The 15,659-nt window shown below is 36.2% G+C and overlaps 1 protein-coding gene across 1 annotated transcript; it reads left to right on the top strand.

Annotated features, from left to right (window-relative positions):
* The first annotated feature begins 2,985 nt into the window (after nucleotides 1–2,985).
* LOC143404339 (rho GTPase-activating protein 29-like) lies at nucleotides 2,986–14,594 on the top strand. The gene is made up of 8 exons (XM_076862536.2): nucleotides 2,986–2,990; nucleotides 3,350–3,482; nucleotides 4,213–4,401; nucleotides 4,673–4,810; nucleotides 7,876–8,108; nucleotides 10,885–11,200; nucleotides 11,327–11,435; nucleotides 13,744–14,594. Exons 1-8 carry the CDS (start codon nucleotides 2,986–2,988, stop codon nucleotides 14,592–14,594), a joined length of 1,974 nt encoding a protein of 657 aa, XP_076718651.2.
* Nucleotides 14,595–15,659: the final 1,065 nt, after the last annotated feature.

Raw genomic sequence — 15,659 nt, 5'->3', positions numbered from 1 at the left:
TAAATTGTAATTGAATCTAGAATTACTAGACATTGAAACTAACTATGAATGTCTTAATAGCAGTAATTTACACATAGGTGATGTATTGTTTATTTTGGGAATGTCAACATTGTCTCTCCCCACAAAGAAGGGATCTTGGAATATACAAGAGCACTACAAATCTATAGGGTAAAAAGAATAACACACCAGTCCCACAGAGCAGGAATGAAATACCAGCAACATGAAAAGACAAGGGAAGAAAATACCACAAACAATTGAAGACAATGCATCATTAGAAGAATAATTAGAAACAGCAGAAATAGTGACAGAGAAAGATTTCAGGATTTACATTATTCAGATGTTTTGGAATCTCAGAAAAGACATTAGACAACAAATACAGATAGTGAAAGATCACTTTGACAATGAGCTACATAAACAAATCCAAGAAACAATGACCTCTACAGGGAGATTGAGGATTGAGGAGATATATATATATATATATATATATATATATACAGAATTACTTGAAATGAAAGAAATATGAACCAAATTAAAAACACAAATGAAATTAATTTATAAGGCAAAGCCCCATCTTTATAGTCTTTAACTAAACTGTAAGTACCAAAAATTTAAGTTGCTACCTATTGATGACAGAAATTTTTGAACGTTAAGATTTTAATAGGGCTGAGCATGGTGGTCCACAATTGTAATCTCAGTGACTCTGAAGGCTGAGGTAGAAGGATTGCAAGTTCAAGATCAGCCTCAGCAATTTAGTGAGACCCTGTCTCTGAAAGAGGAATTGGGGAGGTAGCTCAATGGTAAAACACTCCTCAGTTTAATCCCCAGTACCCAAAAAAAAAAAAAAAAAAAAAAAAAAATTAATGGACATGCAAATAAAATAAAATCCATTTCAAGGAAAAATATCTGGCTAATAACTTGACTCCTGATAGGATCAGCTAATTACCAAATAGCTAAGATAATGCTCTCTTGTTTTTGCAAGTAGAATACTGGAAGCTGTATCACATCAACATGGAGATGCACTTGGATGATTGTGTAACCTTGAGAAAGTCTCTTACTCTTGTTGGTAGTTTCCTATCTTAGAAACAGGTTTTTATCTGTGGTTTTCATACTACTACTTCAGCAATGGAATCCTTTTTTTCAAGTAAAAAATCTTAGAACCCTTATATACATATGCATGCACACATTCTAGCCCACTATATTTCATATTTTCTTTTTTTCATTAATATAAATTTCCTTATATAAATTTTATGTACAATAATTACTAAACATTAGGTTAACCAATGAAAACACATAGTAATGCATTGGTAATACATATATTAAAATTTGGTAACAAATTTGTAAAAAAAAAAAAAACCACAAATGAGAGCATCACCAGCAGAGAATACAACTTAGAAGATAGGACATCACGAAGACAAAGTATATTATCTTGAAAAGAATGTAGACAGCACAGCAAAAATGATAAGAAACCATGTGCAGAAAACCCAAGAAATATGGCATAGCATAAAAAGTCTAAATTTAAGAGTCATTGGGATAGAGGAAGGCACAGAGTTCGAAACCAAAGGAATGTGCAAGCTATTCAATGAAATAATATCAGAAATACTTCCAGACATGAAGGATGAAATGGAAATCCAAATCCAAGAAGCCTGCAGGACACTGAATGTGCAAAATCACAACAGACCCATACCAAGACACATTATAATGAAAATTCTCAATATACAGAAATAGGAGAGAATTTTAAGAGCCACAAGAGAAGTGAATCAGATTACACATAGGGGTAAACCGATTAGGTTAACAGCAGATTTTTCAACATATTCCCTGAGAACTAGAAGATCCTGGAACAACATATTTCAAACTGGAAAGATAATGGGTTCCAACCAAGAATCTTGTATCAGGGAGAGAAATGAATTACAGTAGATGGGGTAGAAAGAGAAGATGGGAGCTAAACTGTGGAGCCAACCTAGATGTCCTTCAGTGGATGAATGGACAAAAAAAAATGTGGCATTTATACACAATGTAATACTACTCAGCATGATAAAAGAACAAAATCATGGCATTTGCAGGTAAATGGATGGTGTTGGAGAAGATAATGCTAAATGAAGTCAGCCAATTCCTAAAAAACAATGCCAAATATTTTCTCTGCTATAAGTGGGGTGACTTATAGTTGAGTTGGGAGGAACAGCATGGGAGGATGAGATTAATTCTAGGGAGGGGTGGGAGGGAAAGAGAGGAGGAAGGGGATTAGCGAGGATGGTGGAATGTGTTGGACATCATTGTACAAAGTACATATATGAAGATTTGAAATGGGTGTCAACATACCCTATATACAAACAGAGATATGAAAAATTGCGGTATATATGTGTATTAAGAATTGTAATGCAAAAAATAGAACATATATACTGGCATAAACTGAAGTGAACATACTTTATATCCAGAGATAAAAGAAATTGTGCTCTGTATGTGTAATAAGAATTGAAATGCATTCCAGTGTTGTCATGTATTTAAAAAAATTAAATGAATTTTGAAAAAAGAAATAGCTTCACTAAATACAAGAGAGTCTACTTTGGATTCTATTTTATTCTGTTGATTTGCATGTCTCTTCCTAGGCCAAAAGCACACTGGCTTGAATCCTGTAGCTCTACAGTGAGTTGTAAAGTCAAGCAGTCTAGATTCTCTAAAATTTCTTTGGCTCTCCAATATCTTTAACATTTTCATATAAACTTTAGAATCAACTTGTTAATTTCTGTATAAAAACATGCAGGGTTCTTCCAAAATCCTATGTACTCAGCAATAAAAGAGAATAAAATCATGGCATTTTCAGATAAACGCATGGTGTGGGAGAAGATAATGCTCTGTGAATCTAGGCAAGCCCAAAGAAACAAATGCCAAATGTTCTCTCTGATATAAGGAGGCTGACTCATAGTGGGGTAGGGAGGGGGAACAAGGGAGGACTCTGAAACAGAGGGATGCGAGGGGAAGGGAGAGAACATGGGGTTAGAAATGATGGTGGAATGAGAAGGTCATCATTATGCCAAATACATGTATGAAGACACGAATTGGTATGAATATACTTTGCATATGACCAGAGATGTGAACTATTGTGCTCTACATGTGTAATATGAATTGTAATACATTCCACTGTCATAAGTAAATAAAAAAAGAAAAAAATGTGTGTTTTATAAGAGATCAATAAATGAGATGCTTTTTTATGTTAGAAATTCAAAATAATAGCTTTTTGTAATATATAAGTAATCTCAAAGTCTAAAAATTATTCCATGTACAATATCATGTGGTATATGTTTTTGTCATTTTACCCTTCTTACATACTAACATTTCTGTTGTAAGGACCCAGATCCCTTGGAACATTTCAGCAATCATTAATGGCAAAAGCAGCTGCCACCCATAAATTCAGAAAATGGAGATATCCAGCAAGATGTAGATACTGTGAACACATTGTCATATTTCAAGGTCTTAAATGCCAAGAGGTAAGATCTTTTTGGAATCACAATTTTTTCTTTTGCTATATACTTTTTTGTTATGATTTTACTTATTTAGAGATGTGTGTGTCCACACACAAACACACATTTAAATATATATAAATTTGTTGTTTGTACTCCTGGGAACTAAATTTAGGGTCTTGCACATGCCATATTTTTAGAGAGAGAAAAGAGAAAGAGAGAGGGAGAGAGACACACACACACACACACACACACACACACACACACAGAGAGAGAGAGAGAGAGAGAGAGAGATTTTTAATATTTATTTTTCAGTTTTCGGTGGACACAATATCTTTTTTTAAATTTTATTTTTATGTAGTGCTGAGGATCCAACCCAGCACCCTGCGCACACCAGGGGAGTGCATTACCACTTGAGCCACATCTCCAGCCCATACACTTTTTCTTAAAATTGTGCTTTGAAATGGGCTCTTGCTAGATTGGTCTGGCCTTTAACTTGTGAAATTCCTGTTTCAACCCCTCAAGTAGCTGGAATCATGGGCATATGCCATCACACCTAGCTTGCCAGTACATGTTTAATAAAGTCCCACAGTTTATTTTTGTAGTTTTCTTATTTGTTTTCCTGTTAAATGTAATTCACAAACCACAAATAGTACTTTTTCACTTATTTTTGTCGTTATTAGTCGGCCTGTATTTTGCTTAGTTGTGAATAATTTTAAGGTGAGTCAATCAGTTTTCAAATATCATTTTCTTATAGTGTCTTCTTATCTGCCATAAAAAATGCATGGCAAACTTAACCATCGTTTGCGGACATCGTAAACTTCGGGGGAAAATACACCTATTTGGAGCAGAATTGTCCTGTGTTGCCAAAAAGGAGCCAGATGGCATTCCTTTCATAATCAAAATGTGTACTTCAGAAATCGAAAGGACTGCCTTGAGTTTACAAGTATGTTGTTTACTCTTAAAACTCTAAAAACATAAATGCCTTTGTGATTTGATTTAATGAAAAAGAGATTTTAAGAAAATCAGCACTCTCCATTTGTAATAACTAAATTTATTCACATTTATTTGGAAAATGTTAATTTATTTGACTTCAACTTGTATTTTTTAAATACTAATAAAAATTGAAGTAGATACATCAACTCTGTCTAGATGTCTGCATTTAGCCCTTTGTACTAAAGTGAAATATTGCATTCTGTTTTTCTTTTCTCTTCAAGGGAATCTATAGAGTCAGTGGCAACAAGGCAAAAATCGCAATCCTGTGTCGAGCTCTGGAAAGTGGAAGGCATTTAGTAGATCTGTGCGAATTTTCTTCACACGATATCTGTGAAGTGTTGAAATTTTACTTACAAAAGGTTAAAGTTTTATTCTAAACCTACCATCAAATGCAAAGAGCAAAAATATTTTATATTGAATATTTTTCATTGGTATAGACTATGTCATCACCCCCCTCATTATTCTAAGATTTTATAATGATGTACTTTGATGTGGATATATTTCCATCCAGTATTCTGGCCACTCCATGAGCTCCGTCAGTTGTGAGCACTTTAGTTCTTGGAACTTTTCTTGATTTTTATTGCCATTCTCCCACCCTTGTACTTGAAGCTCTTCTTTGGAGATGTGTGTGTGTACCATACACAAACACACATATAAATATTTATAAATTTGTTATTTGTACTCGTGGGGATTAAAAATTCAGGGTCTTGCACTTGCTTGGCAAGTATACTTGTTCTCCAGTTCCCTTACCTTTTCTTTATTGTTCTTTTTTTCTTCAAAAACTTTCTAAGACATTTCCTTGTCTTTTTCTTCTTGAATAAGTAAATTACTCCATTTGTGAGATCATGTTTTAATATTCAAGAAGTCTGATTTTCTATTCTTTTGATCACATTTTTTAAATGATTATATGATGCTCTTTTATTGTGGATGTTCATAGATTTTTCTCATTAAGGGTTCTTTTCTCTATTTGGCCTCTAACCTCTGTAGAAATACAATGTGACCCTCATATATAACATTAAATTTTCTATAGCAACATAAAAATTAAAAATAAAGTGAAGTGAATTTTAACATATCATTTAACATTTTGAATATCTAGTTTTTCAAATTATGAGGTATTTTGTTTATTTATGTATTTGTATTGCAGCTCTTTTTCTTTGAAATCTGCTATCTATTTTTCATTTAGAACACATCTCAATTTAGATCAGTTGCATTTCCAGTACTCTTTCACCATATCTGACTAGTTGCCAGCATATTGACAGCATCATTTTAGATGCTGGCACTTCATTTTGTTCTTTTTCCACCCATTTTGATTTTTGTCTTTCATGGTGTCTAGTTACATGAGTTTGGACTTGAAATCACTTTGGAAGCACTTGAACACATCAAGGCTTTTTAAAAACTTTGAACTTTACTATAAAGTGGTCTAGGTGGACTGTTTGGTATATGCCTAACTACATGTCTCTAGTTCCCTGTTCTGGCACTGGTGTGATCCTCCTGGGAAGGCATTTTTTCTAATTGTAGATGAACACAATACTTTTAATTAATTTATTTATTTTTATGTGGTGCTGAGGATCCAACCTAGTGCCTCACACATGCCAGATGAGTGCCCTACCATGAGGCACAACCCCAGTCCCCCAGGAAAGGGTTTTTTCCTTGCCTAGAGATGCAGTACCAATACTGTGGAAGCCAGGGTTACTAAGACTGTAGGATCTGGGCTTTCAGTGTGCATATAGCCAACATATCCCCGTTTGAAAACAGTTACCTCTCTGTTCCTTATGTTTGGCATTGCCTCGATTCAGAGAGCCTCTGTATCCCATTGCCCAGAGAAAAATTTTCCAGAGTTTTAGAAAGGAGATTGCCCTAGTACATGGAGTGGAGACAGGATTCTATAGAGAGCTAAGCTTTCTCAGCTGGCCCACCTGCAACCTAAGCCAAGATCAGAGGACCTGGTAGTGATTGTCCACATCCCTTTAGGATTCTGAAAATCATGTTGAGTGACAAAGAGTCAGTTCTCTTGGAAATGCTGCATCAGGACTTATTCATCTGCTCTTCTACTTGTGAATTGTTGCTTTTTGTTTTCTCTATTTTCCTAGTCCTTATGAGCCTACTGTATTTTAGTGGAATTGCAGGAGGGAAAGAAATTAAGTATAAATTGCTGGGTCTACAATGTTAGCCCAGGAAAGCATTGATAACCCTTTAATCACATTCTACAGATTCCTCAACTGAGAAATGGAGGTTGATACCTTTGAATGACTGGAAGTCTCATAATGTGTCATCCTTAACCTTGTTTAGTCAGTCAGGGAAAGGAGATGAATTGGGTCCAATACAATAAACTTGCATTCTGTTGAGGAATTTTATATGTCTAAGACTTTCATTTGGCAAAGTGTGCTCAATTCTTGCAATAGTGTTAGAGAGTAGCCTTTATCTGACTCATTGACCTAAAGCTCCAAGAGGTGATGTGACTTGCTTCAGATCCCAGAGTGGTTGAAGATAGAAACTGATCACAGGACAACACCTTAACTTCCCACAGATATTATAGGACATCAGGTAGCCAACGATTCACTGAATTTTTTATTGTAGGTCAGTAGAAACATTAAAATTCATTTTGGCAGTGGATATTTGTTGTAAGAACTTCTTTTGACCTATTCATGGCAAATCAGCCTGTTTGAAAGTTTCATGAGATGTTGACAGTATGTTTTTGTAGGTCTATTATCTTGTGCTGATCTTCATTCTTGCCTAAGTAAAATCTGTGCCCTTTAGCACTTTGATATTTTTACCCCTTACTCATAAAATCCATGGGTTTCTGATTCATTTTATAGATTCTGTTCACTATTCTATGTTTGTTCCAGTAAAACAGCTGAAGATTATATATTTGGGGGGCAGATGTGAATAGAAGAGTTTTAAAATCCCATAATGAAGCTTAAAGCTTAAACTTCATTTAAAGTTTAGAATTTCACTCATTATCCATTAATTTGTTATTAACATAAATATAATTTATAGTCAAGATTTTGATTTGCTTTCTAAGTCACTTCTCTACCAAACATATATATTATATTTTATGGGCAGGGATGAAGCTCAGTACTAGAGTGCTTGCATAGCATGCTTGAGGTCCTAGGTTCAATCCCCAATACTGAAAATGATATCAATAAATACAGATTGACTTTAGAAAATTTTGTTAATCTAAAGGGGACATGCTAAATTATTTGAGTCTCACTTATAGTTGAATTTAACAAAGAAAACAGGCAGAAGATTTTTTCAAAATATTTATTTTTTGGTTGTAGCGGGATGCAATACCTTTATTTTATTTATTATTTTTTATGTAGTGCTGAGGATCAAACCCAGGCCCCTGCATGTGCTAGGCAAACACTCTACCTCTGAGCCACAACCTCAGCCCAAAGGTATTTTTAATATAATTTTGTTTCTTTAGCTACCAGAACCATTGGTTTTATTCCAATGGTACCAGGAATTTATGCAGCTTGCAAATGTCATCCAACAAATTAACCAAGAACAGGACACCAAAAGGGACAACTCTGAAGACAACACATCTCCAAATATGTGTACAGATATCAACCAAATTTTTCTCAAAACCAAGGACCTTGTAAGAAAATTGCCACCGTTCAATTTTAACACTCTACATTACCTTATCATCCATCTTAAGAGGTAAGAATTTTTATACCATCTTAGCCATTTTTAATTCAACAGGGCAATAGTATTCAGTACATTTATATTGTTATGATTTTCAAAATGATTTTTAGGATGTTTTTATTATGTGTTGGGAAAGGGAGACATTGAATACATGTTCATGCAGCAAACATGGTTCCCTCAGATGCTTCCTGTGTGCCAGGCTCTGGCTGGGGAAACTAGGGTGGAAATATAGGGTTTCTGCTATTTGTGGGCTTATCCTCTTGGGGTACAGGTCTGTATATAACCACAGTTCACCATCATCCTTTTTCTAGTAGCTGTGCACAGCTTGTAGGCATGTAGAGGAAGTTTTGGGGGTAGGAATAGAGCAGAAGAGGCAAAAGGCCTTGTGTCTGATTTTAAGAACTGAGTGGTGATTTGGTATTGAATGTGCAGAAGAGCATATGAGGCAGAGAGAAATGACATGGAGACACAAGAAAGCATTTTGCATTTAGAAAATTTGATTTCATTAGGCTACAATATAGCAAGCAGTAGCAGGAACTGTGCTACCCTTCCTAGAGACTTGATAAAAAATCTTACCTACCTGGCAGATTAGTTGACCAAGGTGTTTCTATGCCCACTAAAGAACTTGGAATCAGGAATTTCACATATTCAGATTTGCCTGCTAGACCTTTCTGACAGTAATTAAGATCTCCTTTTTTAATTTTTTTTAAATTTATTTTTTGTGGCTGGAATTGTGGCTCAGCAGTAGAGATTGTGCAAGGCCCTGGGTTCGAACCTCAGTCCCACATACAAATAAATAAATAAAATAAAAATTTTAAAAAATTTATTAGTTCAAATCAGTTATACATGACAGCAGAATGCTTTTCAATCCATTGTACACAAATGGAGCACAAATTTTCATTTCTCTGTACATGATGTAGAATCATACCACATGTGCCGTCATACATGTACTTAGGGTAATGATGTTTGTCTCATTCCACCATCTTTCCTACCCCATACCCCTCCTCTTCCTTCCCTCTCCTGAGCCCAATCAATGTTCCTCCATCCCCAGGAACCCAATTATGTATCAACATTTATTTATCAGAGAGAATTTTGGCCTTTGATTTTGGGGGATTGGCTTACTTCATGATATTCACCAACTCCATCCATTTACCTATAAATGCCATTATTTTATTCCCTTGTAATGCTGAGTAATAGTCCATTGTGTATATATACCACAGTTTTTTTAACTATTCATATCTTGAAGGGCTTCAAATTATTCCATGAAATAGAAAAGGAGGAAACCCTTCCAAACTCATTCTGTGAAGCTAGTATCATCCTGATACCCAAACCAGCCAGAGACACATCAAGGAAAGAAAATTTCAGACCCATAACTACACGATGAACATAGATGCAAAAATTCTCAATAAAATTCTGGCAAACCACATACAAAAACATATGAAAAAAAAAACAATGCACCATGATCAAGTTGTGTATTCCAGGGATGCAAGGTTGGTTCAACATACAGAAATCAATAAATGTAATTCATCACATCAATAAACCTAAAGAGAAGAAACCTATGATTATATCAATTGATGTAGAGAAAGCATTTGACAAAATACAGTACCTTTTCATGTTCAAACTATTAGAAAAACTAGGGGTAGTAGGAATATACCTCAACATAGTAAAAGCTCTCTATTTTAAACCTAAGGCTAACATCATTCTAAATGAAGAAAAATTGGAAGCATTCCATCTAAAAATTGTTCAACATAATCCTTGCCACTCTAGCCAGAGCAATTAGGTGAAAGAAATTCAAGGGAATACAAATAGGAAAAGAAGAACTTAAATTACCATTTTTGCCAACGACATATTTTATACTTGGAGGATCCAAAAAACTCCACCAGAAAACTTCTAAAATAATAAATGAATTTGGCAAAGTAGCAGGATATAAAATTAATACCCATAAATCAAATGCATTTCTATACATCAGTGGTGAATCCTCTGAAAGACAAATAGCAAAGCTACCCCATTCACTATATATATATATATATATATATATATATATATATATATATATATATATATATATATATAATCACAGCTTCTTTACCCATAGATGAATCTAGTATCATCCTGATAGCTAAACCAGGCAGAGACAGATTTCTTTGGATAGTCATAGAAATATCAAGCTGAGAGTGTTTGAAGTAAAACCAGAACATTGATAGTGGCAATAGAACAGAGAGGTGTTCAGGAGAGAGAACCATCCAGGCTAGAAAACTAGCTGTGGGCAGCTGGGAGTGTGGCTAGTGATAGAACACTTGCCTAGCACATGTGAGACACTGGGTTTGATACTCAGCACTGCATAAAAACAAATAAATAAAATAAAGGTATTGTGTCCATCTCTAGGTAAAAATTATTTTTTTAAAAAAGAAAACTAACTGGGCAGTGAGAGAGAAAATGACAGTGCTGTTTCAGTTTCCAGTTCTTATACTGGAACGGGGAGTATATCCCACATACAATGATGGAGCAATTTTTAGAGGTGTTTTTCTTCCTTCTGCTACTGAGTTCAGTAGTTCCTTCTACTTACATGCATTTTATCCTAATATAGTACTCTGAAACTCAGTTTGGTGTGTGGTAAGTATCATAATGAAACAAAGGATTCTTTCCCTGGACCCACCAAACTTGACCCTTGACAAACGTTTTGTAGTCATCTATAGCCCGAGTTTTCTCCAACCTTCTCAAGTCATAGTAAACTAACATTAAAGACATCTATTAGGCAAATCTCATACACTTTATGTGTTCTTCTTTTCAGGGTTGCAGACCATTCTGAAGAAAACCTGATGAACTCAAAAAACTTGGGGGTGGTATTTGGACCCTGTGTCATGAGGCCCAGGCCTACAACCACTCCTGGTACCATCTCCTCCTCTCTTGTTGCATATGCCAATCAGGCCCTGTTGGTCGAATTCCTCATTACCAATGCAGAGATGATCTTTGATGGGTCCCTAGAGCCACAAAATGTTTCATCTAGTACTGACGTTGTTGCACCTCGGGTGGATAAAAGCCCTCCTTGCAAACCCGTAATATCAACAGAACATTCCACAAAGTCACAATATTTTTCTATGAAGCAAGTGAGTTTTGACCATTACAGAATTGCATTAAATTTGTGATGTTTATGTTAACAAGTTAATAGTCTTTGAACTGTTTGTTTTGAGATGTGTTTTGCTTTTAGTTTAAAACTTTTCTTGTTTCAATAGGATATTCACACTGCAGATATTGAAATTAAAAATTATGAATTGGCTACATCATTTGAGGAATCAGAACGCAAGCAAAATGCATTGGAAAAATGGGATGCATGTCTCATTGGTGAGTGGTCATGTAACATATATCCTTGCATATTTCAAACCTTGCCAAGAAGTCGTGATTAAAAACCAAGGTGAGGGCTGGGCTTGTAGCTCAGTGGTAAAACGCTTGCCTCGGCATGTGTGCGGCCATGAGTTGGATCCTCAGTACCATATAAAACAAATAAATAAAGATAAAAATATTGTGTCCATCTACAATACTCATCCTTTAAAAAAAAACAAGGGGTATTAAGTTGAGGTAAGTTCAAACTTCAAGGTTTTATTAGTTAACTTTTCTAGCCATTGAGAAAGTTTAGTGAATGTCATTTAAATGAATATCATGCTTTGTTTCTCTCTTGTAAAAAGATATCTTGAAATTCATAAATTATTTTTGTTCTCTTTCTGAGATTTGTTTTCACCTTCACTTCTTTGTCATCAATTAAAGTCAAAACAGAAAAAAGCTGGACTCCTGAAACTCAAAAAAAAAAAAAAAAAAAAAGACTCCTAAAGTTTTTTGATGTCCCTTTACCTGTGGCCTAACTTTAGCACATTAAGCACACATGTCTTCCATTTTCTTGGCTCCAGTCTTTTTGTTCACTGTTTTTAATCGTTTTATTTCAGTGTATCATTTCTGGTAAGGGGGTTGAAAACCTTCCATTCCTTACTGCTCTAGTAGAGCTTAATCTGAATTTTTCAATATATAGTCATAAATGTTAAATTTGATATATAAAATTAATGAAATATCAATAAGTGTAGCCTGAGAAAGTCTGAAAACAAAGAGTCCATTTCCTCTCTGCAAAGAAAAACACTGGACTCACTGATTCCATTTATCTGATTTGATCTTATCAGCACTTCTGTGCTATGAACCTTGGCCTCATTTAAGCCATAGTTAACAGTCTCAGGAAGGTAAATAATGCCAAGGGTCATGTCCTTAAATTATTGTTGATTCAGGATTTGAACCTCATCCTGTCTCATTCCTAAATGTAACCTTGTTTTGCTGTCCAATGAAATTGGATTCCCAGCTAGGTATAGTAATAACAATAAATAATTTTAAAATATTTGAAATTTTCATTACATACCAGGTAATTCTGAACCTTTTTTTTAGAAGATCATTAACAACGCATGCCAACATATCTACACATAGGAGTTTGTCTTGACAGAAGAAGGCAGGTAGGGCTAGTGCATTAGGCTTGCCCAGGGCAGAACTGGAGCAGGAGCTGAGACAGCACCCAGGCAGCTAGAAGTGGTGCTAGAAGTTCTGCAGGACTGTAAATATGTTTTGGTGGTTGCCATCCAACCACAATGGCTCAGCTCCCTTCTATCAATGTGGAGAAGGGCCCAGGACAGCAAATCACATGAGCACTGCCTGAGAACCAGGGAAGAGAGGCCAGCAGCCTCAGGTGAGGAAGGAGGTCAGATGAGATGATGACCTGCGATCATCATCAAGTGATGCTGCTGTGCACCTGTCTTCAAACCACTGCCCAAGGATGTGGGAGAAGGACCAGGTGGCAGGGATGAGGACTGTGGGCTATGAACAGGGCTGTTGGAAAGCCATCAGACCAGTGGCAAGGCACACAATTGTCTGATGTTTCTCAGCAGGGAGAAGAGGATCATGGCCAGAGGGCTGCACCTTTCTAGTAACAGGAGCTTCTAAGGCACATGCAGCAAAGACAGAGTGGGAGATGCTAGGGTTGTAGGTGAGAAAACAGGGACCTTGGGACCAGACTAGAGGAGAAAGAGAAGGAGGTAAGTCTGGAGTCTCCAGAACCAGTAGCACAATGGCAATTCTAACAGCTCTTCAACCTTCCTTTGTGTAGAGGATGTTGCCATGTATTAGTGGATCAGCTGGGAAAGCATCCAAGTCCTCTCTGGTGTGTTGCCCTCAGTATGGACAGAATGTAGCTGGAAAGCAGATTAAGTGACAGGCAAAGTCCTTGGGATTCAGGTCATGGAGTTTGTTGGTGTACAGAATAGTGTTACTGTTCTAGAGTCACCATTGTCTGCCTGTTGAAATCAGGAAAGTCTTAACACAGAAAATATTCATTCATGGGTAGTATATTAAAACAAGTTACTACAGGAAGGTTTTTTTTTTTAATTTTATGTGCTTTGTGACTATTTATACTATTAAGATAAATTTTAAAAAGTAATGCTTTAATTAAAAATGTGCCTTTAATATTGTATGGATTTTTAATTCCTCTGCATAGATGACTGAGAAAATACTGTTGAAAAAATATGTAAGTCTCTGTTGTTTGAGAGAATGCCCATTCATAATAACCACACTTCCTTATTAACCAAGCTTCATGAAGTTAAAAAAAAAATCTCTTCTTTTTCAGATCACAAAGAACTTGAATCATCATCACAAAAGATGGACAATATGTGTAAAACCACGAAACCACTTAGTCTGAAATCTGATGTGACAACAAATGATATACAGAGGCCTATGCCAAGCACCAAGATCAGATGTTGCTGTTTGCCTGTAGATAGGTTCCATCTTGCAAGCTCTCCTAATGAGAAAAACAGGAGAAATGTGGGAAATGTCAATTCAGACAAGTTTTGCCAGAATCTTACCTTTGAAGGACTTAATATAAAAGACACCTCTACTACTGTTGGCTCCCAAATTAATGGTTTTGATCAGCAGATTTCAGAAAAAACTCAGGAACAACAATGTGAACTAAAGAACTTAACTGGCATGAGTGCAGTGATTGTGCCAAGTGTACTCCAGGAAAAAGTGACAATGAGCATCAATGATAGTGGTGATCATTCCAACGGTGCCACACAGCCCAACACACCAGCCAGTTCAGCAAGAGAGGCACCAGTGAGACTGTCTTCTCATTCTCACCGTCTTGCTCCTGCAAGAGCACCCAGAATACTGCAGCCCCATCTCGGGACAACATTTTACAAACCACCTATCCTGACCAGCAAAGTCAGGGGGACTGAGGAGAGACCAGCTTCACCTTCAGCAACAGTGCCTCCTAGCACAGCTCTTACTCCCCTGAGTCATGTGGAGAAATCTGTTCCAGAGGCAGACAGCACATCAGCTTATGCTTTGAAACCAGCTGCTGAGCCTAAAGAGAACTGTGAGGAGGTTGGCCTGCCTGACATGAATCCAATGTGCCAGGGACTCAGGCTAAAACAAATGGAAGAGGTACAAGACCTTGAATTTGAAATGCCACAGTTTGTGTAGGTTGTCAAAATTCAGTTTTTCTTTTTCTTGTTTCGTTTTATTATTGTGTTTATTTTATGAAAGAATGTTGTAACAGAACCACTTTTGTATAGGATTTTCAAAGTTTATATTTTGCCTTTTGGCCTTGTATTGTGTTTGCTAGTCATATAGAATGATAGTGTTTTAGTCATATAGAATGATAGTGCCTCACTGGTATTGTCTTTAAATTCTGTGTTTTTGAAGTTTTGCATAAAATAAGTATTATAATTTAAAATTTAAAATAATTTTCTCTATAAAATGATTCATGTAAATGCATCTTTAATGTATAATATTGTTCTCAACAAAGAGGGGCAGTAGGGAAAAATGAGCTTTATTTTGGAGCAAACCTGGTGCTGACTCATAAAATGCTTCTGAATGCAAGTGCCTGAAAAATCTTGATTGGGTATGAATATATTTTTTTCCCACATAATGTTCTAGTGCATCTTTGACCACTTGTGTTGTTATAGCATGTGTGGATTCATTGGCAATTCACTTAACTTTTTAAATATTTACATAGTGGCGTAAAAGCTTGTGAATCTGTGTTTACTAGAATTCTACTTGTCAATTTTTACATATGGTAATTAATACAATTGTAGAAAGAAAATGCACTTCAATACTAAAAAGTTTGAGACATTGGCAGAGACAACACAGACAAACAGAGTTGAGGCATCTTGAGTTTAAGAGACCTGTAACCTCACTGCTGTCAGCTTCAGCCTATTGCTGGATTGCCTGCGACTTCTGGCTGTCTGCTGACGAGAGCAAGTGGCCAACAGCTAGGGCAAGATAAAGCTCTCTCTGGTGGCTGTGGTTCTGCTGCTGCTCTGCGCAGCATGGCTGAGCAGGATGACAAGAAAAGGACATGGGTACCATGGTCGTCATCGACCTGGGGACCACTTACTCCTGCTTCAGGGCGTTCAAGAATGGCCAGTGGAGATCATCTCCAATGATCAGGGAAAGTGCATCAGGCCTTATTATGTGGCCTTCACCCCTGAAGAAGAACATCTGATCCTCGATACAGTCAAGAATCAGCTCAGAACACTGTGGTAC

This window comes from Callospermophilus lateralis, unplaced genomic scaffold, assembly GCF_048772815.1.
Source record: "Callospermophilus lateralis isolate mCalLat2 unplaced genomic scaffold, mCalLat2.hap1 Scaffold_1149, whole genome shotgun sequence".
Taxonomy (NCBI): Eukaryota; Metazoa; Chordata; class Mammalia; order Rodentia; family Sciuridae; genus Callospermophilus; species Callospermophilus lateralis.
Note: the sequence above shows the minus strand (reverse complement) of the source record. Positions and strands in the feature narration are given on the sequence as shown.

Excerpts from the sequence above, each read along its gene's own strand:
- LOC143404339 (XM_076862536.2), top strand. Across the intron at positions 4,402-4,672 it reads GGACTGCCTTGAGTTTACAA|GGAATCTATAGAGTCAGTGG; the intron begins GTATGTTGTTTA and ends TTTCTCTTCAAG. Across the intron at positions 4,811-7,875 it reads TGAAATTTTACTTACAAAAG|CTACCAGAACCATTGGTTTT; the intron begins GTTAAAGTTTTA and ends TTGTTTCTTTAG.